Below are 26,599 nucleotides of genomic sequence, written 5' to 3' on the forward strand. Positions count from 1 at the left end.
TCAACCAAGCCATACCCTAGCACTGCCAATCTTTCTTGTTTGTTTCTTCTTCGATTTATCTTTGGTGGCTGGTGGTGGCGGTGGCTGTCCTCACTGACTGATTCGTAGTCTTTGAGCCTGGATAGAAAACTATATCTGGCATGGCACGCCCTATGGGCATTGGCTCAAAATTACCAACCCCCCCCCCCCCCCCCCCCCTCCCCCTTTTAATCGCTCAGTAGCTTTCTAGCGGTGCAAGTTTTGACTTTACAACCACATGTCTACCCAACCCCAAACCTTTTCGGTGTTGTGTCAGACTGGACCGAACAAACGAGTATGAGCTGAAGTATTACCAACGTGGATTGAAAAAACACAACTATCCACCCGGGCTCCCTTTCCTTCTGACAATATTGTTGAATTTTACAAAAGACTATAGTAAGACTAACTATTTATGATTAAAATTGACACAGCATGTTCATAGGGGGCATAAGTAGCCTTTATTCACCAACGAAATCCCAGGCGGAGCCAACGTCGCATGGAGAGTGCAAGCAGTACTTCTGGCATCCACGAGGTCCTGACCATCCCTGGACTTTGATCAGTGAGATGGAGTCCAAAATTAAAAGGAATGCAATTTGATCTCCAAGATAAAAAGTGCTCGCATTAGAGGTTCAGTGAATACCCGGAAAAAATGCTCCTTTGGATTAAATGATCATGTAAAATGAGAGAATTAAGTCAGAGCAACGATGGTGCACAGCGAGGAATAATTTGCATACCTTGCCATGATAACAAGCTCTGAGAGGCCCTGATGTTTCTATATGGGGGTCTATGATGGAGCGAATGTTAGTCTCACGAAATTGGTTAAGATCAAGTCACTCTTTGAAGCTTCCACTCGCGGACTGTGTTCGACCGGCCCGATTGAGAGATACATTTGCCTTCCGTATTTAACTCAGAAACAGTAGCCTTGAAACTTCTTGTAAGAACAGTCGCACTCCGATCCCTGAAATAATTTCTCGGTGACCAGCTCTAGATTCAAACTGATAGATCTAGACTCGGCCAAAGGCAAAGCTCTGGTTTCATACAATTTGGAGTTTATGAAGCCTCACACATATGTTCATCACATTTCACATCACGTATAAAATACATTGAATTTCGAGTATCCATAGGCAACAGGATCGGTAATTTCATTTTAAATATACTCCTATGGATATGAGAAGGATAAACATTCGCTTATTGAGCCTCGCGGGCTCACAAATGTTCCCTATAAAACCCACATAATACGATGGAGCACAAATTTTGAATACCCCAAACTCAGTGAGGTGAGCGTGACTGACATTGGAATTGACATGAAACCACCATGATGATTACCGCCGCGGGCCAAGAGAGACACGAGATGAGTGTAGGTCGCCCCAAGAACTCTTTTTCTCTTACCATTCCCAGGACCAGCAAGTCTGATAAGATCTACAACGTAATGTGCAACGTGCAACTGCCACGTTATACGGGTTCCCCCAGCTTCATCCACCAGCCCTGACTTGGATATCTACCGCCCTTTAACTCTACACTTAGAGCAGAAGTATTCACAAGGTCATCCCATTCATGGAGATCCCTCCTCAAGTTAAGTACTATACAAAAAGGTAGGTACTTGGCAGACACGCCCCATATCGAAACGTCTTGGTCCTGACCCAAGACGTTCGCAAGATTAAGTTTAAAAAACAAAGACATGCACGTGCATTAATACATGGGGGAGTATACAACTGAAGACAAGAAAATGCAGATAGAGACAGAACATGGATGATGGCAAAAAATACAAAGAAGACATGGATGAAATGGTATGATTGAGGGCTCCTAGAGCCGACCTCGCGTCGAATTCTGAGATGGGATCCGGAGGGGTGGGCCATGATGTATCAATACCATGGCCCTGATTCAGGTCATTGGTGCATGTCGTATCGACGGTTCCTCAAAAATATGGGGCGCTGTAAAATTGATGATGATACAGCTCACTGCACAGCAGTGGTCAGGGCCATGCGCGGGTCATCGAAATGGTCATCGCTATGCAAGACAAGAGACATGTCATATAGAGACAGGTTTCCGGGGCTACGGCAAGCATTTGCCACCATGTGGTACCCATCTCTCGGAGGGGGCCCAGTTGGTTTTAATGTTTTCAGCTTTCCGTTTCCTGCCCGTTTCACGAAGGCGTTTGAGACCCACGGCTAGGATGAGGTATTATCGTACTGGCGTCTGTAGACTGGCTCACCGTCCGGCTATGAGCTTGGGGCGCATAACCCGAATCAGGTCGAGGCAGTGTCCACCGAGACTCGGCATCAGGCTCTGAAGGTGTAGATCGCATATCGTCTGAATGTGTACGGTGAGTGCGGATGTGCTGCTTCATGTTGTCCTTGCGAGTAAATGCCTTTTTGCAGATAGGGCAGTATACGCTCTTCTCGCCTGTGTGCTTCTTGCCGTGGCGGGCTGCGTGGCCGGATGTCGTGAATGTCGCTGAGCAGCCATGGCTCGCGGCGTATGGACAGGGGTACTTGTTCTTGCGCCCAGTTCCGCGCGAGTTACCGGGCTGGGAGTGCGAGGACTTTGCGTCGGTTGCTGTGCTTGCATGAATCTCAGGTGGTGTTTGTGGGCCGGCTGGTCCGCGAGATGGGTAGCGGAATGGATCCCGTCGCAGGTCCTGCCGGGCGTACGGCTGGTAAGCTGAAGATGAGGGCTGGCTGCTAGGATAGTCGTAGGCTGAGCCGTCCGAGGAGCCTGGTGATGTGGGCTGTACGGATTCTGCTACAGGGTTGAAGAGATGCTGTGTGCCTCGTGGTGATGCGGATGGTGACTTGGATGAAGTATGCGGACGGGCGTACTGCTGGTCGTTGATGGGGAGAGGAAGTTGATGGGGATGTTGTTGTTGGTGGTAATGCGAAGGCGAGGTGTTGGTCCGGGTCAGTCTCGGATTGGACCGGACTGCAAACGACGGGTGGTCGTCATTGTTTAGGATTGATACAATGCTCGTCATACCGCCAGACATTTCCTCGACGCCTCGAAATGCGGTCACCGAGGCTGGATAGTTATACTAAGAAGGGCACGTTCACAGGTCAGTCTGGGTTGCCTACAGCTTTGGGTGAAGAGGCTTGAAATGATCCGCGGGATCATGCTGATAGGGTAGTGTTGAGCCGGGAGGGTGACGGCCTGAAGTGTAGAGAGAAGGGGAAAATAGGAAAAATGGAGAGAGAGACAGAGGAACAAAGCTCTGGTCTCTTCCAGTCCATCCCCAGGGATAGTACAGCAAACGTACCAGCGGCTCTTGAAAGATGTTTGTCGCCCGCGTTGTGTAACAAGTCGACAACATTAGACCCTAAGTTGGCACTTGCCCAGAGATCTGCCAGAAGCCCGATGACTCGAGCCTGTGCCCCCTCAAAAAGTGGCGATAATCAAGAAGACGACTCTTTAAGGTTCGGGACTCCCTAGGGTTTGTCGGAGTGATGCTGAATGGTTCGAGACGAATCGGTTCTTCCCACACCGTTGGTTCCTCTCAGAACATTCCTTTCTGAAATTCCTGTGCTTCGTTCCGCGCTCTTAGTAGTCGACTTGGGAAGCACAATCGTCTACGACAGTTGCAAACTGGACTGGGGAAATTTCCAGGGGGCCAAGGAGGGGAAAGTAGAGTGGTGTGTCGAAATTCAACACCGGTCGTCCACTCTCTGCGGGTACACTAGTAACCTCGTCTTCCAGAGAACAAGGCAGGACTGTTGTGTATGGTCCTGTTAAACAAATGTAAAAGGGGGTTTGTCGCTGGCGAGTTCCAGGTCGAATCTAAACTCCTTTCCTCGATTTGGTGAAAGCCGGCTGAAAATGATGCGATATTTGATAAGAGATGCGAGCACAGAGATGATTGATCGTCAGGTGGGGGGCAGGAGGGGAGATAGTTTAGCCCGTGTCGAGTTTGGAAGGCAAAGTTCAAGAGCGCCCTCAATGATGGGAAGAATTGAAGAGAAAATGGGAAAGGATGGGATTGGAGGGAAAAGACCCTAAGAGATAAGAGAATACAAATGGGACGTTATTTGAGGAAGAGAGAAGGGGAGAAAAAGGATGACGAGTTTCGCAGCCAAGTCCGATTGAGGAACGAATACATACTAAATATGCGAAGCCAAGCTTCCAGGGTCTGTCTCTGGCGAGGCTCCCCACAAGCTCTCTGTGTAGGACGTAGGGTATTTTCCATTCGATACCGCGTTGGCTATCGTACTAGCCGTTGAAGTGGAGCTCGGGCGGATCACGTAGAATTATTATTATCACGACTCCATCGTGGGTATTATTGGGATTATTTTTGAGTTCTCCTTGGATATTATGAATGCGTCATTGAGATTATGATCCGTACATTACTTGTATTCTAGCATCTTGGAGTTATATCTGATAGACTTATATCAACGAGGTATTTAATTAAGCAATTGAATCCATCAATCATGAATCAAGAGAATAAACTGTACTTAACTCCGTTATAGACATACTGTACCGTACTCCGAGTACCAAACCTGTATATGTACCGCCCAGAACTGTAATCTTCCGATTAGTCACTTCATGAGCATCAGCAGTCCGACCCTCTCAATGGCCACAAGAATAATAATTGTAAAAATCCAATCTTATAAAACTGTTAGTGAACGACAAACCACGTAAGTCCCATCAGTCCAGTCACTGGCCCAGTGCCCACCCCATACGGAGCTCACATCCCAAGAGGACCCCTACCGGACTATCCACCCCTGGGACTACGGCGTTTTCTGTGCAGACCCGTTTTCTTGGGCTCCGTTCCTTCCGGCCCGCCCCATCACGACCCTGGCGGGGACAGACTCGTCAGCCAGATCTCCTCTGGCGTGTTCTGAGCTCTGTATGGAGGTACAAAGGGAATTAGTCTGGTATTATTCGTAATCTCATGCCTCGAAACCAGTGATTTACGACGCTCCATCCAAGCCTTTACTCCTCATCTTTTTTTCCGCTCTCCACGCGGTACCTGAGAATTGTGGCTGAAGCAATCTTCTGGAGCAGCGCGTCGTTGTACTTTACTTGGCACGGCATTTGCTACCTATTTCAATTAATCGGCCAGTATCCAATTCCCACTGGGCCAGCTATGTACCTGGATTACCACTGTGACTAGGGCTTCGGTTGACCAAAGCGAACTTGTACATGTACTCCACTCTACCTGAAGCCGGAAGATATGGTGAAAAAAAAGCAAAAAATCTAGAGAAATTTTCCTGTCTCTAACAAGCTTATCGGTAAAACTACGGACAAACTTCTACAGGGCAAATGATTTAGTCTATACCATCCACTTCTTTTTTTTTCTCACTGGATCCATGGACCCTGAGAACCAGGAAATGCTAACTAAGCGGCGCAGGGACTTCCTGTTTGGAATCCACTCGATCGGACTATATTTTAGCCACTTGATCAACCCGTGAACCTTCGACGTGGTACATACGTTGTACCGAGTCTCGTCGATACAACTGGAAAATGAAGGCGTGTAAATAGTGTCAACCATCTATCAGTCGAATCAATTGTGGCCAGTGCCGTAAGGCGAGGCGCCAGAGTCTGGGGGCATACGTAAGTGATGATGTTGCGCTCGTCGCTATGCCTCATTAGGAACTAACCTCCGGCTCCGAGCTTAAGGCGGTGGAGAATTGATTTCTCAATCGTCGAAGAACGAGCTCTGGCAGGGCCTTTGTTAATGACTGACAGGTCATGACTGGTTGGTATGGTCAGTATTCAGGGAGTAATAAACCACTGATTGAAGATTGATATACTCCGTACTTTAGGGTACAAATACCTGAGAGCCTAAGAGCCCCTGTGGCTGTGGTGAAAAGCGTAATAATACAGAGCCAACGTATGTTTCTGTTCTGGTATTCTAATTACGACTCCTTGGCCAGATCGCCGTGCGGCCGTAGGGCGAAGGATCACGCAAATCAGCATCAGAAGCCAAGAAATCAGGAATTAATCTAATGTCGGAAAAATCAGATAAAATCAGCTGTTTCAATACATACCCAATTATCGATCGTCCAGTGATCAACTACTCCGTACTCTTTGTCGACTGTCCCCTGCACTATTCCCCCTCAATTCGCAACCCTTAATCTCTTTTCCTTTTTCGACCGTCCAGCCCAGGGAACTCTAAATGTGCTTGATGACAAGAAAACGTGGCGCCCTTACGTCCCGATCTTCGCAGCATCTGCTTTAAACCTCTTTCGGCACCGAGTTCTGAAGGTCACACTACTAGGACACAAATTTAGATTCTGACACTATTGTAAGATAGAATTGTAGATAAATCTCAAATCCAACCCTGCTAAATGTATGAATACACCCGGTACTAGCCACAAAACTGTTACATACCAGTCCTGCCGCGTCCTCTTAATATTGCTGGCGTATACTCCTACGTCTTGTATCCCTCTGTATCATCGATCATAACAATAACACTGTACTCCGTAGTTACAATGGTTATACCAACAACAACTCAACAAACTATTTAGGGCTCAGGGGGCCACCCGTGCAACCCTTCGTACTCGTACGCGTCCAATGCCGCCCCGCCCCGAGAAAATCAACTCGCGCGGGGACTCTCCGCCCAGCGTACGTAAGTGGGCAACGTATGATCAGTGATGCTTTTCATCTCGTCCCTGTTCACTCCCCTTAAAGAACATCACCATGATGGTATGAAAGAACAAAGCGTCTACGCCCCCAGTCAAACCTATGTCTATAGCCAACGCTGCCTGCTTTACCATGTTCGAAATAAGCCCCAGAACAGCGCCATAAGACCCGCCTCCACTCTTATTTTTCTATTCTCCTGCCAGCCAGCCCCCTCCCCTCTCTTCCTACTGTAACAGGATCCCGTGGTTACAGTCTGTTTTCTTTGGCTGTCAAGCTGACCACCCGATCAGCCATAAGCCAGCCACACATGGAAGTCTACGCCGATCAGCCAAGCTTCTGTAATCCCGATCTCGACCCTGACCGGCAAGGTTGTGGTTCGTGCATGACCCTCCTTTCAAGACGTGCACCGTTTAGGTGAGAGAGAAGGAAGGAAGGTGTATCTAGCCGAGCGGTGATTTGCTCTTCGTCGACGAGGGACGGGGCATACGTATGCAGTCTACGTATATCCACTCCGTCGCTGGGACTAGCCGCGCCCGATCTAGTGATTATGCTTCATGGCTTTAGCCTGACTAGGTTCAACTAGGGTTAGGTCGGGGGCCTTTGATTCGTGGTTTCGTATGGCCCGGCTCTGGGAGATTAATGCCACATGTTTAACTTGTCAGGACTCAAGGCCCTTTTTTTCTTTTTTTTTTACTCCGTAGTTTCGTTTTAGTTAGTCTAACTTCTACGGAAGGTTATGGTTTGACTTAGTGTACTTTCCTGGTCGGCGGTGGCGGGACCCTTTTTTTCTCCCTCGTTTCTTTGGATTACTTTCCCTTTCGACTCTTTTTTTGGTATTTGAGTTGTCGGCCTCTGGTGTGTAAATCAGCCACCTTTAGCGAGCACATCCCTACCCACGGAGCCTATTTCCTTGTAACTTCTGGTTCGGATAATCCGAAGCTCGCCTTCTCGGATTCGGTTTCGCCATTTCAGCCATCTTACCCTGAAAATGCAGGGACTCGCGGCCAGTCCCCTCCCGCATACTCAGAGCAGCCTAGCTTGGCGTCAACTGCTTAGTCCCGGCGCTCGCTAGACCTTCATTCTGCCTAGTCTGATGGGGTCAACTAAATTGTGGCTGCTGCGACCGCTGCACTTGCCACGCCAGCCCACGCGGCCTTTTTGCTTGCTATCTACCGTTCTGTGGTAGGATCGAGGTGGCTTGGGATTTATCGAATGGCCCTTTGACTTGTCATCCTGACCTTTTAATGTTTGGGGTCCAGAGACTATTTGGCCTGACTCCTCGGTGTAGCTATGTACTCCGTAGTGGTGGAAGTTTGGACCCAGCTTGCTAATATCCAGTACTATGGTCGGGGTTCCATCACTAATTACTGCTGCCTTTAGCCAAGCGACGTATTATTTACTCCGTATTCGTACCCTTCTATCCTGCTGTCATCAACACCGGAGATAACAATCACCGACAATCTGCATAAAAGGCCTTGCATCGACTGGATCTATCATCCACAACTAACTAGCTAAGCCCCAGTCGTTCTCTAGGCACCCACAATACTCTAGCATTCATCCTGCTTTGTGCATGGCATTACAGCGGACACAGCCACAGCCCCGTCTTTTCTTCAGTGTTGCCTAGCAGTTCTAGAAGACACCCCGCCAAACTATTGAAGCCAAGGTGTCTCGGCACTTTGGAGACTCCATCGGCGATCCGGGAGCCGACTCTCCGACCTTCAAAACATTGGTTTTTATGAGACGGCGTCCTGCGTATGCAAGCTTCTTACTACTGTATCTGCATACATCACCACTCAATCTCGATCTCCTCGTGGCGCCTACTATCTCGTTCACGATCAAGATCCTGTCGTTTTTAAGTCAGTGCTTTTTCGACGGCCTACGTATTCGCACTGCGTAGGTTGCTATGGTTAACTAGTCAATGGATCAATCTATCGCTCCCGCCGGCCAGATTGCGTCGCGGTGGCACGTTTCACGACCCTTTGCTAGGCGATAATATGCTTTGTGGGTTTTTGCAAGGAGCTGACGACAAAATCGAAGATGCGTCCCATACCTGTTGTGTTTTAATCTGTTTCCCTGCGCAACATTTCCTTCTAGGGTGCATTACTGTATAGTTGAACCTACTCGGGCTTCGCCGTCCCTGGTTCGACGCATTGCGCATTGCACCCTTCCCTAAACCCACGCTTGCCGCTGACAGATGCAGGACATGCCCTGATTCTCGTTTAGACAATGGATCGCCAGCCATCATTGATGGGCCCAGGGTTACCGTCCACGTACGACGACCCTAGTTTACTTTGTGGAAGCACCCAGCTATTGATTGGATCTAATACATACATACGTCTTTTGTGGGGCCAAAGAGCTGGAAGCGAGTGATCTCCAAGCGCTATCAGATACATACGCAGCTTTGGTTTCATCAGAAGGTCAAGCCATGTATCGCTAGCCTGGGCACTCCTCACTTTGTATGGCTAAGAAGGGAAATTAGGCCTTCCAGTCCCTTCAACAATTGCCTCGGTACTGGTAGACTTCTGGAGCATCCACTCTCTATTTGCTATCATTCTATGCCAAGAGCCCACGAGTCCTTTCAGATTAAACCAACACCTATAGGGTCCGGCCGAAGCAAAGCTCAAGTGGAGGAGGTGGGGATGATGTGGAAGGTTTGGGAAGAAGAGACTTCGCCCCCGGCACCCTGTGTGGCAGAGCAGGAACTGGATATAGCTGGTGACGAGGCCATGTGCGTACTTCACCAGCCTTCAAACAAGAGCCATCTGGGACGGCCACTCGGTGGATGTGGCTGAGTCAGTGTAAAGTTTCATTAAAAGAGCAAGGCGAGGCATGTAAACGGACTGACGGAGCTTGAAAGATACAGACATGGAATTTACAAAACACGAATGGCCCAATATTGAATTGAATCGTAACAAAATGGACGAATAGGCTATTGTCAATGGTCTAGGCCAGTCGCTGTGGGGAGTGGTTTGGGCAAATCGAAAGTTCTTTCGAGTCCAGTGCTGAATGAAGGCTGCGTAAGCGGAAACGTCATATTGGGGGTCGGACTATCAGGCTTTCACGCGATTCATCAATATATCATTTAAGCGCCAGCCGTGGGAAATTACCCATAGGCTTGATAGGTTGGCCCCTGCATATTTAGTGGATTGATGTGAGGGTTTCGACAAGCCTATTACGTGGAGTGTGCCTTTGAATGGGGGCTGCTATTCGCGGCAGGACAGTTGCCGGATAGGAAACCGGAGCATTTCTGCATTTCTGGTAGAGGTTTTGAACATTGGACCGCATAAGCACATTCGAGATTGGGAGTTGCAAGTCTCGAGGACTTCCGTTGACCTGCATATGCGAGCAGCGCGGGCTTCTCAGAATAGCGGGTGGAGGCAATATGTGCTGGGTCACAGGCATTAGACCCGCTATACTTGAGCAAACAACGATCACCTTTCTCTGACCGAGAACGCAGAGATAAATAGTTTCTGATATCTCATACGATAAAGGATGTCACATTTTGCGTGGACTGTTAGATTAATCTCGAGTGAATTTAAGATATAGGGCTAAGTTAGGTCTAGCGGTTTCTGCGCAGAGAGTGACTCCTTTCGTGCTTTTCACTCGCATAGAACCAAGCGAGGTGCTTCAAGATTTGAAGAGGAGGTTTGTAGTTCTTGCAGAATCTCATTGTTGAGCAAGACAACCATAAGTTCAAATCCTCGATGTATACTGAGCTCGTAGGTACAGCAATGATGGGAAATGCTATAGGGAAATGACATCGAAGGTGTAGTTGAGATCTTATGTTGTGATATCTCCTCAATCGAATACCTATATAAAGCTGACTTTGTTCAAACACCTGAAGGACACTGGTAGTTCGATGAAAATACCATTCTGCTCTATATCTCACAAACAAGAAATGATTCAGAACTAACAGTGAGATACGACTAGCTAGGCATTATGACATTTCCTGATCACTGTTCATCAGGTGTGATATATACAGATCTTTCAACAATCCTCTACTCCACGCGGACCGATTCTGACTCCAGTAGGACCAAAGAATGCCATCCATGGCGAGTCGTTCGAGAAACACAAGCCTTTGATGTTTTCAAAGGGAAGCTACCAATTTTCACGTATCAAAGAGTCGGAGGTCATGTTGGTCGAGTAAAGAATTTTCCCAGAAATTGCATCCCAGAATTTGAGGATATTTTCCCTGCTTTCGGCGGAAGTCACGGTTACGACAACCCTTCCATCTGGTGATAACGTCCATGCCCAAAGCCCCGGGTTATCACAGACTTGCAATCTTGTCATGCGGCCACCTGAGCTTTTTCCAATGTAAATACACCCTATCGGGCTTTCAAAGGCGATCGACTCTCCATCCAAGGAGAACTTGCAAGTATCCTTCTTCAGCAGGTTGCCCATTTCATTAGTTGGAGGCTTGTCGGCGAGGTTGCCAGTCGCAATATCCCAGCTCCATGTATGAAATGTCGTGGCACACAAGACCCGTTAGGCGTCAGAGCTGGAAGCCAGCCCGACCATTTCATCGTGCTCGTGTGATTGCACTATTGAACGGGGTACCAACTTTGTATATACCTCGCCAGTCGAGGTGTGCCAGAGCTGTATATCGTTCTGGGATGACCAACCGCCTGCCACCAGAAGCTCACCACCCGGAGAGAAGGCTATGAAATGGCAACGCCTGTCAGGTACAGACATGGTCTGCGATATTTGGCATGAGTGAGGGGGAAATGCAGGGTCTTGCGCTGCGGCACGTTACGAGGGTGCAAGATCAGTGCGGCGCTGGAGCTCAGGACTGCCAGATATTTTCCATTCAGGGAAAATACCGGGGAATACGTTTCCTTGGGTTTATAGAGTAAATTTCCAGCTTCAACTCTCCTGACCTGAACATCTTGATTAGGCCCAGGAATTGCAACCAAGGTGCGATCTGGTGTAAATGTAGCTCCGAGTGCGTGGGTCTCGAATTTCATTTTCAAACGAAAATCTTCCCGTTTCAGGCCATCTATGAGTCGCTGTATGGGCACTTCTCTTTTGTCAGCGCTGTTTCCATTCGAGAACATCTTTTATTTCCTCTTGCCAGGAGCTGTGTTTTCTGTTTTTCGGCGAATTGAAATTGTGCTCCAAGCTGCAAAACTCTCTCCTATGGAAACCTCCGATTTTCCCCTCATGCTGGTATGTGGAATATCAAATGCTTTAGGCGTGCTTGATGTCTCTGTCTTTCTCTTGACCATAGATGTGTTTGCCGTCTCTGTATTTCTCTTCCCATCTGTGTGACAATGCCGATGGGGCTGTTAATCGCCCAGCAGGCTGTGGATGCATAAGTGCAAGGACAAACTCAATACCCAGCCGGGCTGCTGACTTTGAAATTTGCCAGTCCATTAGAAGGAAAGGTATCCGGATGTGCCACGTAGTTTGCAAGCGATCCAATGTGTTTGAATGTTGGCTTTCTGGTAAGAAGCTCAAATATGATCTCCCCAAGCGCCAAAATATCAGTTGTATACACACTTTCTCGCTTGATAAGCCCGTAGATCTCAGGGGCCATGTATCCCTGTGTGCCGCACGTTGTCATGGAAGACCTACTGCCTTTTTCAATACGCCTCAAGATCCCAAAATCGGTAATCTTGATCCACCATCCGCTTGGACGGTGCGACTTGATCAAAATGTTCTATGAATTCCAGAAAGTCAGAGTTCGCAGGCTTCTTTCCTTTCTTTCTCTCGTTCAACTGCTCGCATCCAACAGCTAAGAAAATATCACACTCACGTGAGGCTTTACATCCCGATGGGCAAACCCATTTTCGTGCATCATGGTCAATCCCTCGAGAATCTGGCAGGCAATTTCCTTCACTTCGGCTTCTGGCAGGTGCGGTTTTTATAAAGGAACGTAAAATGATCGCGGTCTTCAAGCCATGCCATGGCGACATACAGCTGCTCGCCTTCCTTGTACCACCCAAACGACTTGACGAAGCATCGTTCATACTATCCAAATCAGTAAAGTCAATTGATTAGATCGTGCCTTCATGAGACAAACACGTTTGTGCGAAAACTTGGCAATGGCTTCCAGCTCACGACGATAGTCAATGGGTCCATATTGCTGGTCCACGGTCATCTGTTTCACGGCTCGCAGGCTGCCGTTTCGGATTGGGCCATCCGGTTGTCCGCCGCTGATGCATTTTCCCAACCAAATGGCCCCAAAATCACCTCCTACTATCTTCCCTTTCCTGCTGCCAATGCTCTGACCTATTGATGACTCGTTGTTGACCTGTAGGGTCGGACTCGCAATAGGTATGGACGGTCGAGTCTGGAAGGAAATAAGTGTCTAGTTGGGAGTCACGAATGAGATTCGAGATTTGGGCCATCTCGAGAGTTTAGGTATTGATCGATTGAAAATTTTGGATGAGAAAAGTGGGAATAAGTAACACCAAATAAATAGTCCAGCGCTTCCTCTCATCACTTGTCATTCTGTTAGATTGGCCCTCACGAACTCCCTGCTCTTACATTAGTTCGACATGGTAGGGTAACTTCACTCATATCTCCCAGATCCTCTCTCCATTGGAATAGAGCCTCCATCTATGGTACAAACACGAACTTTGTAAGCCGGCGGCAAAGGCCTGAAATCCGCTAACTGATTCTTGACAAGTAGTTTCAGGAGAGCATAATTATGTAAATGGGACATGGGCGTCATTCGCGGATGGAAAAGATTGGGACAGGCTTTGTATAGTTTGTCAGAAGATCCCCTTGGTGTTTTGAAACCTAGGCCACGCCCGGCGCTTAGGTCCTACCTCAGTTTCTCTAGCCCTAGCTCAATTCATACCTACTAAGGATACAATGGATGGGAACGTACTTGCCCCTGGTCTAGCCGCGCGACATGCATAGCCGCCTATACATATCGTCGGCGTATCGCCTGGAACTTCATTTTGTCGGCTTCCATGAGGCTTGTACGTTCTCGCTGGTGTTTGCAGAAACGATCCCTTCCGGGACCTGCCTGTCTTCCCTGCCGAATTGAAGAAAGTCGGCTTTGTCGGGATACAGAACTTCCCGACTGTTGGTATGATCGGTGATCAATTTCGCCAACACCTGGAAGAAAGAGATATGGGCTATTGTCGGGAGGTCGAAACGATCAAGATCGCACATCGGCAAGGGCAGGTCGCCACGCCGCCCGTTTCCATTCCCAAAGACGCCATCGAAATCGCCCAAGCTGTCGCAGATATCGTTGTCGCTCATGCAGGTTTCATAACCTCTGGCTCGATTGGAGCGAAGACTAGTCGGTAAAGGATTCGTGATGCGGCATGCAGTGTTAACCCAAAGATTCTGGTGCTCTGCCATGGCGGGCCGATTGTACGTCCATCAGACGCGCAGTATATTCTATCAAGAACCAAAGGAGTGCATGGATTCTTCGGAGCAAGCAGTATAGAGCGGCTACCAGTGGAGATGGCAATCCAGGAGAATGGGGCGGAATTTAAGCGGTTGAGGGTGCGATAGGCGTAAACAATCGGGATCTTTTCTTTCCCCTCAGGGACAAACCCCACGAACTGCCGGATGATCCAACGTCACGCGCCCCAAGTTATTTAACCGGGCTTCCCCATTTGTGCCGCAACGGGCAAGTTTGGTCCGCAAGTGGAGCGGCGGGGGAAAGCAGTCAAGCTGGAGAAAAAGGACCGAATCTCCGAAGTCGCCTGTCGGCTAAATTAGCTTTTGCTTCTGGAAGTACAACGTAGCATAGGTGGTTACAAAAAGGCTTGCGCTTTCCTTCCACTTCTTCATCTTCCCAGGACATCTTCACATATCCTTCAAAATGGCAAACCAAAATCGTGTGTTGGAGGGCAAATTCGGCATTGTCACGGGTGGATCGCGGGGTAAGAAGACCCCCTCGGTTGCGATAAGAAAGTATCCGCTAACAACCGCCCTTTTTACAGGAATTGGCGAGGCCATTGCCCACAATCTCGCTGCGAAGGGATGCAATCTCTTGCTGAATTACACATCCGAGTCCTCGCGCGCACACACAGAAGAGCTCAGCGCCTCGCTGGCCTCGACACATGGCATTCGTTGCGATAATGTCCAGGCCGACCTGAGCAAGCCCGAGGAGGCTACCCAGGTCATTCTCGATGCGGCTAAGAAGAGCTTCAGCTCATCGAACAAGTTCCAAATCGATATTCTCATCAATTGCGCCGGTGTCGCAGGCGATAACAACCTGAACGACCCTGTCCGCGGCCCTATCCGTACAGAGCAGTTCAACTGGATCTATACGATCAACGTGCTTGCTCCACTGCTCCTCACACAGGGCGTCGCCCCCTACCTGCCCACCGATCGCAGCGGCCGCATCATCAATATCTCCAGTGTTTCGTCTCAAATGGGTTTCGTGGGACAGTCGATCTATGGTGGTACCAAGGCCGCGCTCGAGTCAATGACTCGCACCTGGGCGCGCGAGCTGGCGGATCGTGCTACCGTCAACGCCGTCAACCCGGGCCCCGTAGTCGGTGATATGTACTTTGCAGCGGGCGAGGACTTCTGGCGGGACATCCAAGGGTTCCAGGATAATACTCCTGGCAGCAAGCTGGACTTGACGGACCCGGAGACCACGGCTCGCTTGACCGATGAACAGAAGCGATTGATCGAGGAGAAGATGGGTGGTCGGAGGCCGGCATTCACCAGCGAGGTTGCTGGTGTTGTGGGCATGTTGACGACTCCTGATGGCCAGTGGTGCACAGGAAGCTTGGTCTGCGCCAATGGTGGCATGAAGATGGTTATGTGAGCATGCGTCATGGAAATTAATAAAACGGTCCAGATAGTTACCGCAATGAACTCAACCGATTCCAACGAACTGTTCCGTGGTCCACGGATATACGGAAAGAAGATCAAGGCTCGTAGAAGAAGATGCTTTTGCCTTGCGGTCCTTTGCCTGATCCACCCCGCGGCCATTCTATCACATCCACAAGTTCCTAGAATAGGCTCAAACCAATTGCCATCCTCTTTCCGCTTCTTTCTTCCTTCTCCTTCCCCATTCCGTCTTACTTCAAGTTTTCCCACCTATATCTGCGCTGCTCTTTTCCTGCTTCACAACTCTCTCTCTCCTTTCATCCCACCACAACTTACCTAGAGACCTGCCCGCTGATCCTCCCCACGCATACCACCTGTCTCTGCATAGTCACAATCCTCAGCAACTAATCCGAAGATGTCGCTCGCCTCCGCACAACAGACAAATTCCTGCAAGCCCTGCCCGTGATGAAAATCACGATGTGGCAGCTGCTGAGCACCAGGCAGCCTTCCGTTTCGACCGTCTCATCGACCTGATTCACCACTTCATCCATGGGTATGGCTCGCTAGACCTGAATACCGACCAGATTCCAACTCGCTGAGGCAGTGGCCAACGCAATCATGGCCATCATCAAATGGATCCCGATCATCTGTCAACAGCATCCCAGTTCAGAGACTCGACTCGAAGGCCTCACAGCTCTTGAAGAGATTGGCAACGTTATCTCGTCGGCGGGACCCACCGAGCTGGGCTTGCAAGTACGGATGCAATTTGATTGCAATTCGCTACTGGAGAGGGCGATGCTCAGGATCGTGGACGAGATGGGCCCAGAGGAAAAGCTCGCAATCTATGAAGATGAGCCCCCGGTGCTGGCAAGAATACTACGGCTGAGGGAGGAAAGGCGCTATTGCCTACTCTACGATAACATGCATTGGGTGGTAAAGGCACTCCAAAACCTATCGGATGCATCCTAAACGACCACTCAGATGATGCTGGATATTGAAGCTGAAGTGAGGTATGTGTAACGAATATCGGCATAACCTTCCTGCCAAACCTCAGAGTTAATATACGACGCAGGTCAATGAAATTTCACAACGGGCATTGTTGGGTAGAGGTTATCTAGTTGAAGAATAGGAAAGACGTTATGCCACGTAGGTAGCTCCGGTCTTGCACGCCTCACCTAGGCCATTTCTCCTTGTCAAACAAATCCGGGGCAAAATACCGCTCGAGCAAAAATGCACTATAGGCAGAGTTCTAAGTCTACGGCCTTCTCTTGTTTCTGACACTCCTCCTCCACTCTTTCTTTTCTTTCCACCCACAACACCTCACTTGAAAACCTGCTGGCTGCCTTCATACATTCCAACTTCATCTCCACTCTTTTTTCCTCTTCACACTGCACCTCACTTAGAGACGTGCTCACCAGCCATCTCTCCTACATTGCACCAGTCTCTACTAGCCCTCCTCAGGTTTCCACCAGTTTCTTCTCAATCCTCTTCAGATTTCCACCAGTATCTACGAAATTCTCCTTTGCTCACCGAAAATGTCGTCCCAATACGACGGACAGGCTCCAGAAAACCCTGGTGGCGAGGAAGCTCACTACACCGCAGCTCGGAATCGCCAGGAAGCCCTCGACGGCATCCACGGTCTTGACAACATGGCCCTCGAATACCTCATCGCCTGCGCAAACGAGGTCCACCCTGACCTCCGCGCCATGATCCTGCACTCCATCCACCGCGTCGAGGGAAACCGCCTATCCGCATCTCCCTTTCGCAATCTTATCAACGCGGTTTGGCAGTCCATTCATGGCCGCCCATCGGAAGGCATCAGCTCTGACGAAAATTTCCTGCTCGCCGAAGAAGTCGCGAATGAAATCATGGCTACCATCAGAATCATTCCCGTTTTGTGTGAAGAACATGCCAACCCAGAGACTCACTTTCAAGCTCTCTCGGCCCTACGCCAAATCGGAAATATGATCATATGGGCTGGGCCTACCGAGTTGGGCCTTCGAGTGCGGGGCCACTTTGATGGAAACTCTGCACTCGAAAGGTCGATGCTGGGGGTAGTCGACCAAATGACCCCCGTGGAAAAGCAGGCTATCTGTAATGGGCGGGTGGATCGATGGGATGACAGCCCACTGCTGTCGAAGATCCAAGAGCTACAAAATGAAGGCCGATGGTGTATGCTCTACGACAACATGCACTTGGTGATTGAAGCCCTTCATGACACGTCGCTGCCGGATGACGACGAACCTGACGATGAAAATTGAAGCATTCATGAAGTGAGTATGAAGACGGCTTTGCTTACCTGTTTGTCGAAGCGGAAAGTTAACATGCTGCGCAGGATGAAGAGGGTGGTTACCGGGCCGGGGCGAAGGGGACCAGCGGAAAATCGCCATTGTTCGCCTTCTCCTTACCATCATGCACGCGGCGTCTGATCAATTTCCAAATGACAACTAGATGACCGAGCGTGACATGTTGACAAAGCAGCTCGACCGACGATGATACTCCGATACATGACGAACCGTGATGAGAGGACTGGCATGACAGGATGTTGCTAGGAGGGCTTGGAATCGGAATTTCATCAAATGGCCATTGTTTTTTTCCCCTCTTATCTTACCAATGGTCGGCCATAACTAGTTCACTGGAGAGGATAGTCTAAAAATTGAACGTGACTGGTTTTGGTGCCTATGGGAACTAGCCTCGCCAGCTTGTATCCGGACTGTAGTTCACACGTGAGCCAGCAACAACCTCGGGGAGAAGTGTCGGGTTAGCGAATAGCATCTCACGCAGCGAGATGCCATCAACTAGCCTCCCTCTCCGCCATCACTTGCACGGTCACCATCGCACCTCCATCCATGACATTGAGCACGCCATCCAGGAATGACCCAAGGCCGCTGAAAAAGTTGTGCTTGCTTCCTAGAGTCTCTAACTCGCGTAGTCTGGGTCCCAGAGCGTCTTGGTTAGTCATGTCCTCAAAGATCAGTACGAGTTGAGGAAGCTCGATTGCGTTGGTGATGTCAAAAATCGCCTGCTCGAGAACGGTGTTGGACGCGAACCACTTTCTCACAGCAACATGGACCAAAGAACTTGATGAGGTTGCGAGCATCTCGCCAATCTTGCAGAGCGTTGAGAGGGCACCGTAAAATGTGCCTTGGACTGGGAATTTCACACACCTTGCCACCATGGCCTTGATGGCTGCTTGAATATGTTCCAGAAATTGAATAACATTTCTGGACAGTTCGGAGTCGCTCGCTGTGTTGTCTAGGTATGAGTTGAGTCGGAACTAGGTCGATCTGAATTGGTGGTCAAAATCGGACCTGTCTCTCTGTCTCTGATCTTTTCATTGAATTCTCGCCAATCTTGCCAGTCATACGAATCCCATTCATCATGATCTTCATCCCGATTGAGGTTCCTCAAAACCTCCAGCGCCTGTCGTACTGGGTCGAAGTGGTGGCCGAGCTCAACCAGCTGTCGGAGTTTCGACATCAAAGAGTCTGGGTTTGTGGAACTTTGAATTATTTCACTCTTCTCGTTTGGGGTCATGGCTCTGATGATATGCCAAATTATCAGAACGATTTTATCCTTGTCATCGAACCGTTCCCATGCCAGGTGTCCGACCGTGTTATTTGGCGACTGCGCCAATGCACTGATGATATCACATAGGCTGAGTAGAGCACCGGAACGGGTCTTCGGGTTAGGGAGCTCTAAACATTGCCCAAATATTGTCGAAATGTACTCGTGGACCTCGTGCCTGACGTTGGACACTTTGCTGTCCTGTTCGAAATGGGTGCCGGGTTTGGGCAAGGATCGCAGCTTTTCGATCAGCTCCGGTCTAGGAGGGAAGTCCACCGCTGTCAGCTATTTCTGTCCCTCGGCTTGAAACCCGATGGTATTAACTAGATCCCGTATATCTGGATGTGTCTCAATAGCTGTTTGGAGAATTCCTCGAAGCGCAGAATAGTCCATGCTCTCAAGAGCGATAGAAGCTTCGTTGTGAGCTCTTCGGGAACAGGATGCTCCGTGTGATTTACCCTCTTCTTGTAAGACATCGAGTTGAGGGGAATGGAAAGTTTTCTCTGCAGGATTTAGGCGTGCGGGTGGTGGTGCGGAAGTTTCCGTGTCCCCTGAGCTGGAATCCATCGCGGTAGCTAACAATAGCCTGATTGAGATGTGTCTAGCAAATTTTACCAAGTCAGCATGTAGAATGGAGCAGCCTTTTCTTGGAAAACAGATAGACAAACCTGCACAACTTCTTGAACGAACGGGTGCACTTGGTGTTAGGAGTTGTGGAACAGTGTTGACAGGCTGATTGAAAGCACCCTGATAAGCACTATCTTATCAAGCGATGGAAGTATTCTGCCTGTTTATTATTTTACCGCCTTCCATAGACTGTACCGCCTTCTACCGCATAACTGCCATAATGAGGGCGGGACATAACTCAAATTCGAGCATAATTTTCGCCCTCCTAATTGATTGTCCAGGAAGGCATTATGATGCCAGAGAAGGCACGACTTGCCCATTTGATTGATCATTTCTCGCTACTGCTCTCTTCATCTCCACCTTTGAAAAATTTCCAGCCTCATTAAGATTTGAGTATGCTGCCAACAAATTCTCTTAGCCCCGGACCAGGTGGAGTTCATTTGATGTCTCAGCCAAGCTCCACCATGCGGGGGAGGCCGAGGTTTGTATGTAAAGCAACAGATGGTCGGGAAATCTGACGAGGGTCTCACTATCTTTAATTATGCACGAATGAACATAGATTCTGGGAACATCCTAGGTTCTACCTGCCCATCGACTCAATCAAGTGCTGTCTCCAGGGCTCTAGTGATTGTCCTAGAACATAATTCTAGCAGAGCGGGATCTAACGTGTTTTGTTGGGATGCGCGGGTATAAAAACGTCATGGAGAGACATAACAGCATAGGAAATACAGTAGGTTTTTTAGTGTGCACACATTAGCATCGTCATAGTCCCTTTGTTAGCAGGGTGCTCTTCTACCCACACTGTAGTTGGAGCCCGAAAAGTCTGCATGTTGAAAGAGGCCTAGTTTGGTTAGTCTAGACTTTACCCGATGGACCACATCCCGGCGACTATACATTACTATAGGAGCCTGACTTTACTCGATGGACCACATCCCGGCGACTATACATCACTATAGGAGCCCGACAGTCATTAGATCACGTTAATTATTCTTGCGATCAGCTGTCAAAGTGATCTCCTGAACTATTTCTAACTATACCTTTGGTTGTGATAGCTAACTTAAGACGTCTTCCGATCGATCAATGGAGGGGCGCTATAGATTGCCTTGTCAGTGTTTTGAATGAATTGGGGAGCCAGAAAGTTTGGCCTTTTGCGGGGACGTATCGTGGGGGAAATGTGGAGGCAGGGTCCAGGGAACCGGGATAACATCGGCTACTAAGAGACGAATCATAGCTTCATTAGTATGCCAGGCGAGAGGTCGGCGGCTTTTGAGAACCGATTGCCGTTACACGCTGAGTGTGCGAAGATAGCTTTGGCGTCGACTGAGAGTGTTGTTGTCGATATTAGGTTCCACGTAAAGTCTGGTCAAATGCCGACATGATAGGGGTAGCCATGACTTGGATGGGATAAATAGATCGAACAGGACCCCGGACTTTAGATTGGATATCAGTATCGCAGAATAAGATCTGTATTGGGAAATATGCGGTCCTACCCCCTTTTGTTGGCCACCAGTGCCTTGTATGTCACCGTGGGCAAATGTTCCAGCCATCCCATAGCTATTCCGCTGCCGGCGAAGAACAGTGAACCTATTCCCAAGGACCTGCAATCTTTCTCCTTGGAATTTGCGTTCTTTCCAGACTATGCTGGCAACAAGTCCTCTCCAAATGTGTTCTCTCAAAACTTGATGGAAAACTTCAAGTACCTTACGGGTGTTTACCCTAAGATCAGAGTCGGGGGTACTTCCCAGTATGAGCTACTGCCTTCAATTACTAGGAAGAAAATTTGCTTATTCTTTTCTTTATCGCAGAGACAATTCTATCTACGTCTCTGACCAAAAAGACGGTATTGAACTTGTCTTTAAAAACCCAACCGACGACCAGCCAAGCCAGATCAATTATGGCCCCGCGTTCTTTGAGTCATACGAAGCCTTTGGTGACATGAATTACATTCATGGCTTGAACATGAAGCAAAATAGCACTATCCAGCAACTTACGGATGCAGCCGTGGTTGCCTGCCGCTCAATGGGTACCAACCTGGATTCTTTTGAATTGGGCAATGAGATCAACATGGAGGCACCAAAGTATCGGCCTGCGAACTATACGCTTCAGAGTTATGTCAATGAATGGAATTACAAGACTGCAGCCATCAAGACTGCTGTCGAAAAGGCATGCCCGGGTGCTTCCCTAGGTTTCATGTCACCCAGCTTTGTTATTGCGGATATAATCAAGAGCAACTGGACTGCTGAAGCACTCTTCAAGCTTGGTTATGACCCGAAGAATCTGACAAAGGATCTGTCATTCCATAAGTGAGTCTGCCAATTTACTCACTTTTGGGTATGTTGTCAGAATACTGATTAACCGCCTTTTATTTCGCAGCTATATGGGCGTATTCGCACCGCCCCTGGCTCCGGTGTCTTATGACCTTCAACGTATGGCACATTCTGTCTAAAATTGGAGTGTATGAAAGCTAACTGAACTAGACGTCCTCATGAACCACACGAATATTATGCAAAGCTTGGCACCTCATATCCAGCGTGCAAAGAACCTTGCCTACCTGGGTCATCCCTATACCCTTGGAGAGACCAATTCGATCGCAAACCAAGGCCGCAATGGGGAGAGCAATGTCTTTGGTGATGCTCTATGGCTTGTTGACTTTTCTCTTTGGTCTGCCGCGAATGTATGACTTCATTTTCAACACCAAGTGTATAAAAAAACCACTAATATGGGTCTACAGAACATCAAGCGCCTTCATTTCCACCAAGGTCTGAACTATCGATATGCATCATGGCAACCGATTGCCAGCAAGGGGCAACCACCGAAGACAAGGGCGCCATACTACGGCCAGATCATGGTCGCATCTGCGATTGGCAGCGCTCAAGACACTCGCATCGCGAACATTCCACTGACCGAGGACACAGAGGCTGCATATGGAATTTATCACGGAGAGGTGCTATCCAAGCTTGTGGTCCTGAATCTCCGTGCTTACAACCAGACCGCGTCGAGGAACCGACCCAGTCGGGAGTATGAGTTCAAAGTTCCGAAACACTTTAAGCATGCCAAAGTAGACATTCTGTCTGCGCCAGGCAGCGATTCTGCGGAGAGCATTACCTTCGGCGGTGTCTCGTTCGATTATGAGCTCCTGGAGGGAAAGCCAGTGGTTGTTGATGAGAAGGAGGATACTGCCATCATAGATCACGGGGTACTCCGGATCAGTGTTGCTGACTCTTCTGCTGTGCTGTTGACAATATCCTAAGTCGTGTTGGGAACCTTGGATGCGGATTAGTGAAGGGGGTAGTCGCTAGAAAGAATAATAATCATGTCAATTATGCTTCCTGGAACAGGCAGATGTGTATGCTTAATTGAGACATCTTCCTATGTTGCGCATGAAGTCTTGTGACTTGAAATCCTGGATTGCACCAATTTGCCACAAGTCCATAAGCTCTGATGCGACCTGTCAAGGGATGTCATCGTGAGCTCGGAGGCCTGACCACGATCTGTCCCCACCTTCTACCCCCACCACTCCGATAGCCCTTGACTAGCCTATGCCCCACTGAGGATCTTCGTAGAGAGAGGAACTATCAAAAGCCGAGTGGTATACTATGTAGTCACTGGAAAATCGAGCGATTGGGCATTTTTACACAATGTCTCCAGCACGACATATAAGGCCCCGATGCACACACGAATGACAACCTCGGATAAGAATGTGGACCCGTACGGGTTCGTCCAGTCGGGAGGCAAGAAAGCATGCAAATCGAAAACTAGAGGGAATCTCATCACATGGATCGATGCAACCTGGAGTGATGACAATGCAAGGTTGTCTGCCCATACTTGGAATCGTTCATGGCCAGTTCACTGGCCAGTCATCTCTTTCCAACCAAAACCTCTGCGCTGACGATCCTAACCTACTTGGACTAGCGGGATCTGTTGTGTAACAACACCCAGCTGCGCCGTGGTCCACGAGAAGCTGAGGAACCCCCCAATGAGACAGGAAATTGGCCAATAATTGCCACTTTTACGATCGATGATTACGATCCACGCATCGCTGCCATACAATTGGGACAATATGGAGGCAATCCCCGTCCTGGGGTCGCTCCCTCCGAGATCGTCCCGACCCTACACGCTGGGAAACAAAACAGAAAGAAGGGGCGACTTGCAGAACACGATCCACTCGATGCAAGGATGGTCCAAATGGCCTTGATTCCATCAATAAAGTAGTCACGATATGGTAGGCCTGCCAGTGATGATTGGTGACGGAAAGCAGGATCCGTAATTGTTATTGTATGAACAGATTGCTCCATCGAGTGGCGTAGCCAGCCATACATCACTAGCCTGTGCGGCTGGCCTGCCATGTCGATCATAGTTCATGCGATCGATGCGATCGATCTACTGCCGAAATTTTCTCGCGCAGACTGGCAGTCTTTTTTTCTGACTCTTTATTTCTCCGCTCAGCCTGCATTCCACGACCCTGATTCTCTAACATCTTGACGGCACCCGACAGCCATGGATGAATGCACACCGTTGATCAGGTCGTCCGGCCGACCGGAGGATGACCCCGAGAGGCTGTCCGAGGCAAAAGTCGAAACCAAGTCTGGAGTAGACATGGTCTTCTTTGTGATTGCTATTCTAGGTAATGCGCCTCTCATCAATCATGCAGATGTCCTGACACGACTAATATGAAAATTGTCAGGCGTATTTCTTGCCATCGGCGACGAATACTTCGTCTTCACTACCAGCGGCCATATCGCGTCGGACTTTCACCGTCTTTCCCTTGGACCTTGGCTCATCACGGCGTACAATCTGGGATACTCTGTCACGCTTCCTCTGGTTTGTTGCGATTTGTTTCCCCTAAGCTGAATGATTCGAAGGCTGACAGTCGCAGTATGGACGAGTCTGTGAGATTTATGGCTACAAGACGACTTTGTTGGTAGCCTATCTTGTATTTACTCTTGGATGCGTCATTAGGTATCCTATCACCACCCTGAGAAGGTTTCAAGTGAAATCAACTAACCTTTTGCATAGTGGCTTGGCGCCTTATCTCGGAGTTGCAATCGCTGGTCGATTTATTGCTGGTGCCGGTGGCGCTGGCATGACCGATTTGATCAGCGTGATTATCACTGGTAAACTAAACGCTGCGTGCAGATAGATCAAGTTTGCTGATGTTCCTATTCCAGAAATGGCCCCGTTGAGAGAAGTCGCCGTCCTTCGATGCTATATACAGATGTCTGGAACTGTTGGTGTCACCGTAGGATCGCCGCTCGGTGGACTCTTAACCGATCTATTGGGTTGGAGATGGTCCTTCCTCATCAAAGTCCCACTGGGATTATTCTGCTTCGCTATGGCCGCATGGCGATTGCCTTCAGCTACGAACAATGGATATTCAGACATGAAAGAAGGAGGGGAAGTGGACGACGAGAAGCCAGAACTCAACTTGCCAGGCATCTCACTGTTGGGTACTGTGATCGCCGCGATCATGGGAGTATGCCAGCTTTTGTCGGAAGAGCTGCCTCAAAAGGATATTCTCATGACGTTAGCAATCGCAACAGTCGTCATCGGAGGAGTTCTGTTTGGCTTGAACGAACGCTACTGGGCAAAAACTGCTCTTGTTCCGATGTATCTCCTCAAGACAAATGGCATCGGCCTTGCATATATCGCTCAGTTCCTGGCGATGTTCACTTTCTGTGGAGTCAGTTTTGCCTTGAGCCTTCCGGCTTGTTGAATACCCACGAGCTGACAATTGCTATAGTTCTCCAGTAACTTCGCCGACTTCTGGGTCCGGACCAAGAATGCCTCCGCTAGCCTAGCGGCCTTGTCGATACTTCCTCTGGCTGCGGCTAGTACCGTGAGTGGGCTGATAGTCGGCAACATTGTTCGTCGGTAAGTTGCTGCACTGTTCGAGATAGTGGGATCGACAATTAACGTGGCTCACAGAACGGGGAAATACAAATCGCTCTCGATCAAATGCTGCATGGCCATGATCCTGGGAAATATGCTTTTAGTAATCCGCCTGCCCCAAGCTCCTTATTACTGGGAGATCCTCTTTACCATCATCATAGGCGTGGGCATGGGAGGGTTCTTCTCCGTAACATTTGTCGGACTATCAGCCTCGATTCCCAATCAGATGTCCGCCACTGCGATGACTGTGTACTACTTGGCGCAGCAGCTGGGAATGATGATGGGCATCACCGCAACCTCTGTGACCTGCCGGATGGTATTCAAAGAATATCTTGAGCGGAAACTTGCCGACTTTGCCGGATCGATTCAGGTGAGGTTCCCTGGATATATCCGGTCTCTAAGATGCTAATTGCCAATCTGATGCTGTAGATCATCCATCATGTGTTGAGTGACAGTCGCTTCGGATTTTCTTTGCCAGAACCGTTGCAAACACTGGTGAAAGACAGTTTCTTCCAAGCCTTTAGGGCTGTCCCAGGTAAATTCTCAGCGTCAGGACCGATTTTTACATTCCTATTAACTGGGTGATAGTCATGACCTCGATTAGCATGGTATTGGTTCTACCGATCCTCTGCTATTTACCCGAACGATCTCTCGAATAATTCCCGCGTCTTGTTTTTTATTTGCTGGACTCTCGCGTCACGAGCGAGGTGTTTCACGCGTCTCCCCGGAGTCAAGTATGGACCTTGCTTGTATGAACAAAAGTGATTTGCACATATTTGAACGTTATGAATAGCGCGAAAATGACTGGCCAATCTGAAGGCATCTCTGTAGTTGTAATCTCTTCTTGTTTAGCTTTGTCCTTTTCAATCCAGAGCACTCAATCAAAACGATTCCTACGACCAGGGACCAGGTGGCATCCTTGTCTAGCGTTGCAGGGCTTCCGTGGGGGCCGTCGGCGCCATGACTCGGTCGCGATAGGACTTGAGTCTGGTTCTTTGAAAATAAGCGCGGCTTTAGTGCTTATTATATGGTATTTGCGATTCCTGCCGGGTGAGCGCATTATAGGCACATCAAGATTCAAGCCTTATTTGGATCTTCTCGTACCCCAACACTCAACGACCCTGGCCATTCGACCTCACAAGCCTGTGCCAGCGAACCCTGTGAGAGTGGATCTGCT

At 49.0% G+C, this 26,599-nt stretch overlaps 9 protein-coding genes across 9 annotated transcripts; 5 read left to right on the forward strand and 4 right to left on the reverse strand.

Annotated features, from left to right (window-relative positions):
- Window positions 1–2,161: 2,161 nt before the first annotated feature.
- N7473_011860 (C2H2-type zinc finger protein) lies at window positions 2,162–3,001 on the reverse strand (the record flags this gene model as incomplete). Its single annotated transcript, XM_057157799.1, has 1 exon — window positions 2,162–3,001. One exon carries the CDS (start codon window positions 2,999–3,001, stop codon window positions 2,162–2,164), a length of 840 nt encoding a protein of 279 aa, XP_057003649.1.
- A 9,425-nt stretch (window positions 3,002–12,426) lies between these two features.
- Window positions 12,427–12,691, reverse strand: N7473_011861 (uncharacterized protein; the record flags this gene model as incomplete). Its single annotated transcript, XM_057157800.1, has 2 exons — window positions 12,427–12,561; window positions 12,614–12,691. 2 exons carry the CDS (start codon window positions 12,689–12,691, stop codon window positions 12,427–12,429), a joined length of 213 nt encoding a protein of 70 aa, XP_057003650.1.
- Window positions 12,692–13,494: 803 nt separating this feature from the next.
- Window positions 13,495–13,908, reverse strand: N7473_011862 (uncharacterized protein; the record flags this gene model as incomplete). Its single annotated transcript, XM_057157801.1, has 1 exon — window positions 13,495–13,908. The coding sequence occupies one exon, from the start codon at window positions 13,906–13,908 to the stop codon at window positions 13,495–13,497; it is 414 nt and encodes a 137-aa protein (XP_057003651.1).
- Window positions 13,909–14,377: 469 nt separating this feature from the next.
- N7473_011863 (L-xylulose reductase) lies at window positions 14,378–15,334 on the forward strand (the record flags this gene model as incomplete). Its single annotated transcript, XM_057157802.1, has 2 exons — window positions 14,378–14,438; window positions 14,499–15,334. The coding sequence occupies 2 exons, from the start codon at window positions 14,378–14,380 to the stop codon at window positions 15,332–15,334; spliced, it is 897 nt and encodes a 298-aa protein (XP_057003652.1).
- Window positions 15,335–15,957: 623 nt separating this feature from the next.
- On the forward strand, window positions 15,958–16,308 carry N7473_011864 (uncharacterized protein; the record flags this gene model as incomplete). Its single annotated transcript, XM_057157803.1, has 1 exon — window positions 15,958–16,308. One exon carries the CDS (start codon window positions 15,958–15,960, stop codon window positions 16,306–16,308), a length of 351 nt encoding a protein of 116 aa, XP_057003653.1.
- A 566-nt stretch (window positions 16,309–16,874) lies between these two features.
- On the forward strand, window positions 16,875–17,600 carry N7473_011865 (uncharacterized protein; the record flags this gene model as incomplete). The annotated part of the gene is made up of 1 exon (XM_057157804.1): window positions 16,875–17,600. One exon carries the CDS (start codon window positions 16,875–16,877, stop codon window positions 17,598–17,600), a length of 726 nt encoding a protein of 241 aa, XP_057003654.1.
- Window positions 17,601–18,133: 533 nt separating this feature from the next.
- N7473_011866 (uncharacterized protein) lies at window positions 18,134–19,473 on the reverse strand (the record flags this gene model as incomplete). Its single annotated transcript, XM_057157805.1, has 3 exons — window positions 18,134–18,594; window positions 18,651–19,184; window positions 19,365–19,473. The coding sequence occupies 3 exons, from the start codon at window positions 19,471–19,473 to the stop codon at window positions 18,134–18,136; spliced, it is 1,104 nt and encodes a 367-aa protein (XP_057003655.1).
- Window positions 19,474–21,011: 1,538 nt separating this feature from the next.
- On the forward strand, window positions 21,012–22,783 carry N7473_011867 (glycosyl hydrolase family 79 C-terminal domain-containing protein; the record flags this gene model as incomplete). The annotated part of the gene is made up of 5 exons (XM_057157806.1): window positions 21,012–21,277; window positions 21,339–21,836; window positions 21,907–21,959; window positions 22,011–22,207; window positions 22,265–22,783. 5 exons carry the CDS (start codon window positions 21,012–21,014, stop codon window positions 22,781–22,783), a joined length of 1,533 nt encoding a protein of 510 aa, XP_057003656.1.
- A 1,247-nt stretch (window positions 22,784–24,030) lies between these two features.
- N7473_011868 (transporter) lies at window positions 24,031–26,081 on the forward strand (the record flags this gene model as incomplete). Its single annotated transcript, XM_057157807.1, has 9 exons — window positions 24,031–24,157; window positions 24,218–24,354; window positions 24,410–24,492; window positions 24,550–24,647; window positions 24,702–25,213; window positions 25,274–25,404; window positions 25,459–25,792; window positions 25,852–25,957; window positions 26,011–26,081. 9 exons carry the CDS (start codon window positions 24,031–24,033, stop codon window positions 26,079–26,081), a joined length of 1,599 nt encoding a protein of 532 aa, XP_057003657.1.
- Window positions 26,082–26,599: the final 518 nt, after the last annotated feature.

The sequence above is a fragment of the Penicillium subrubescens genome (assembly GCF_028828155.1).
Source record: "Penicillium subrubescens strain IBT 31985 chromosome Unknown utg000010l_segment0_segment0, whole genome shotgun sequence".
NCBI classification, from domain to species: domain Eukaryota; kingdom Fungi; phylum Ascomycota; class Eurotiomycetes; order Eurotiales; family Aspergillaceae; genus Penicillium; species Penicillium subrubescens.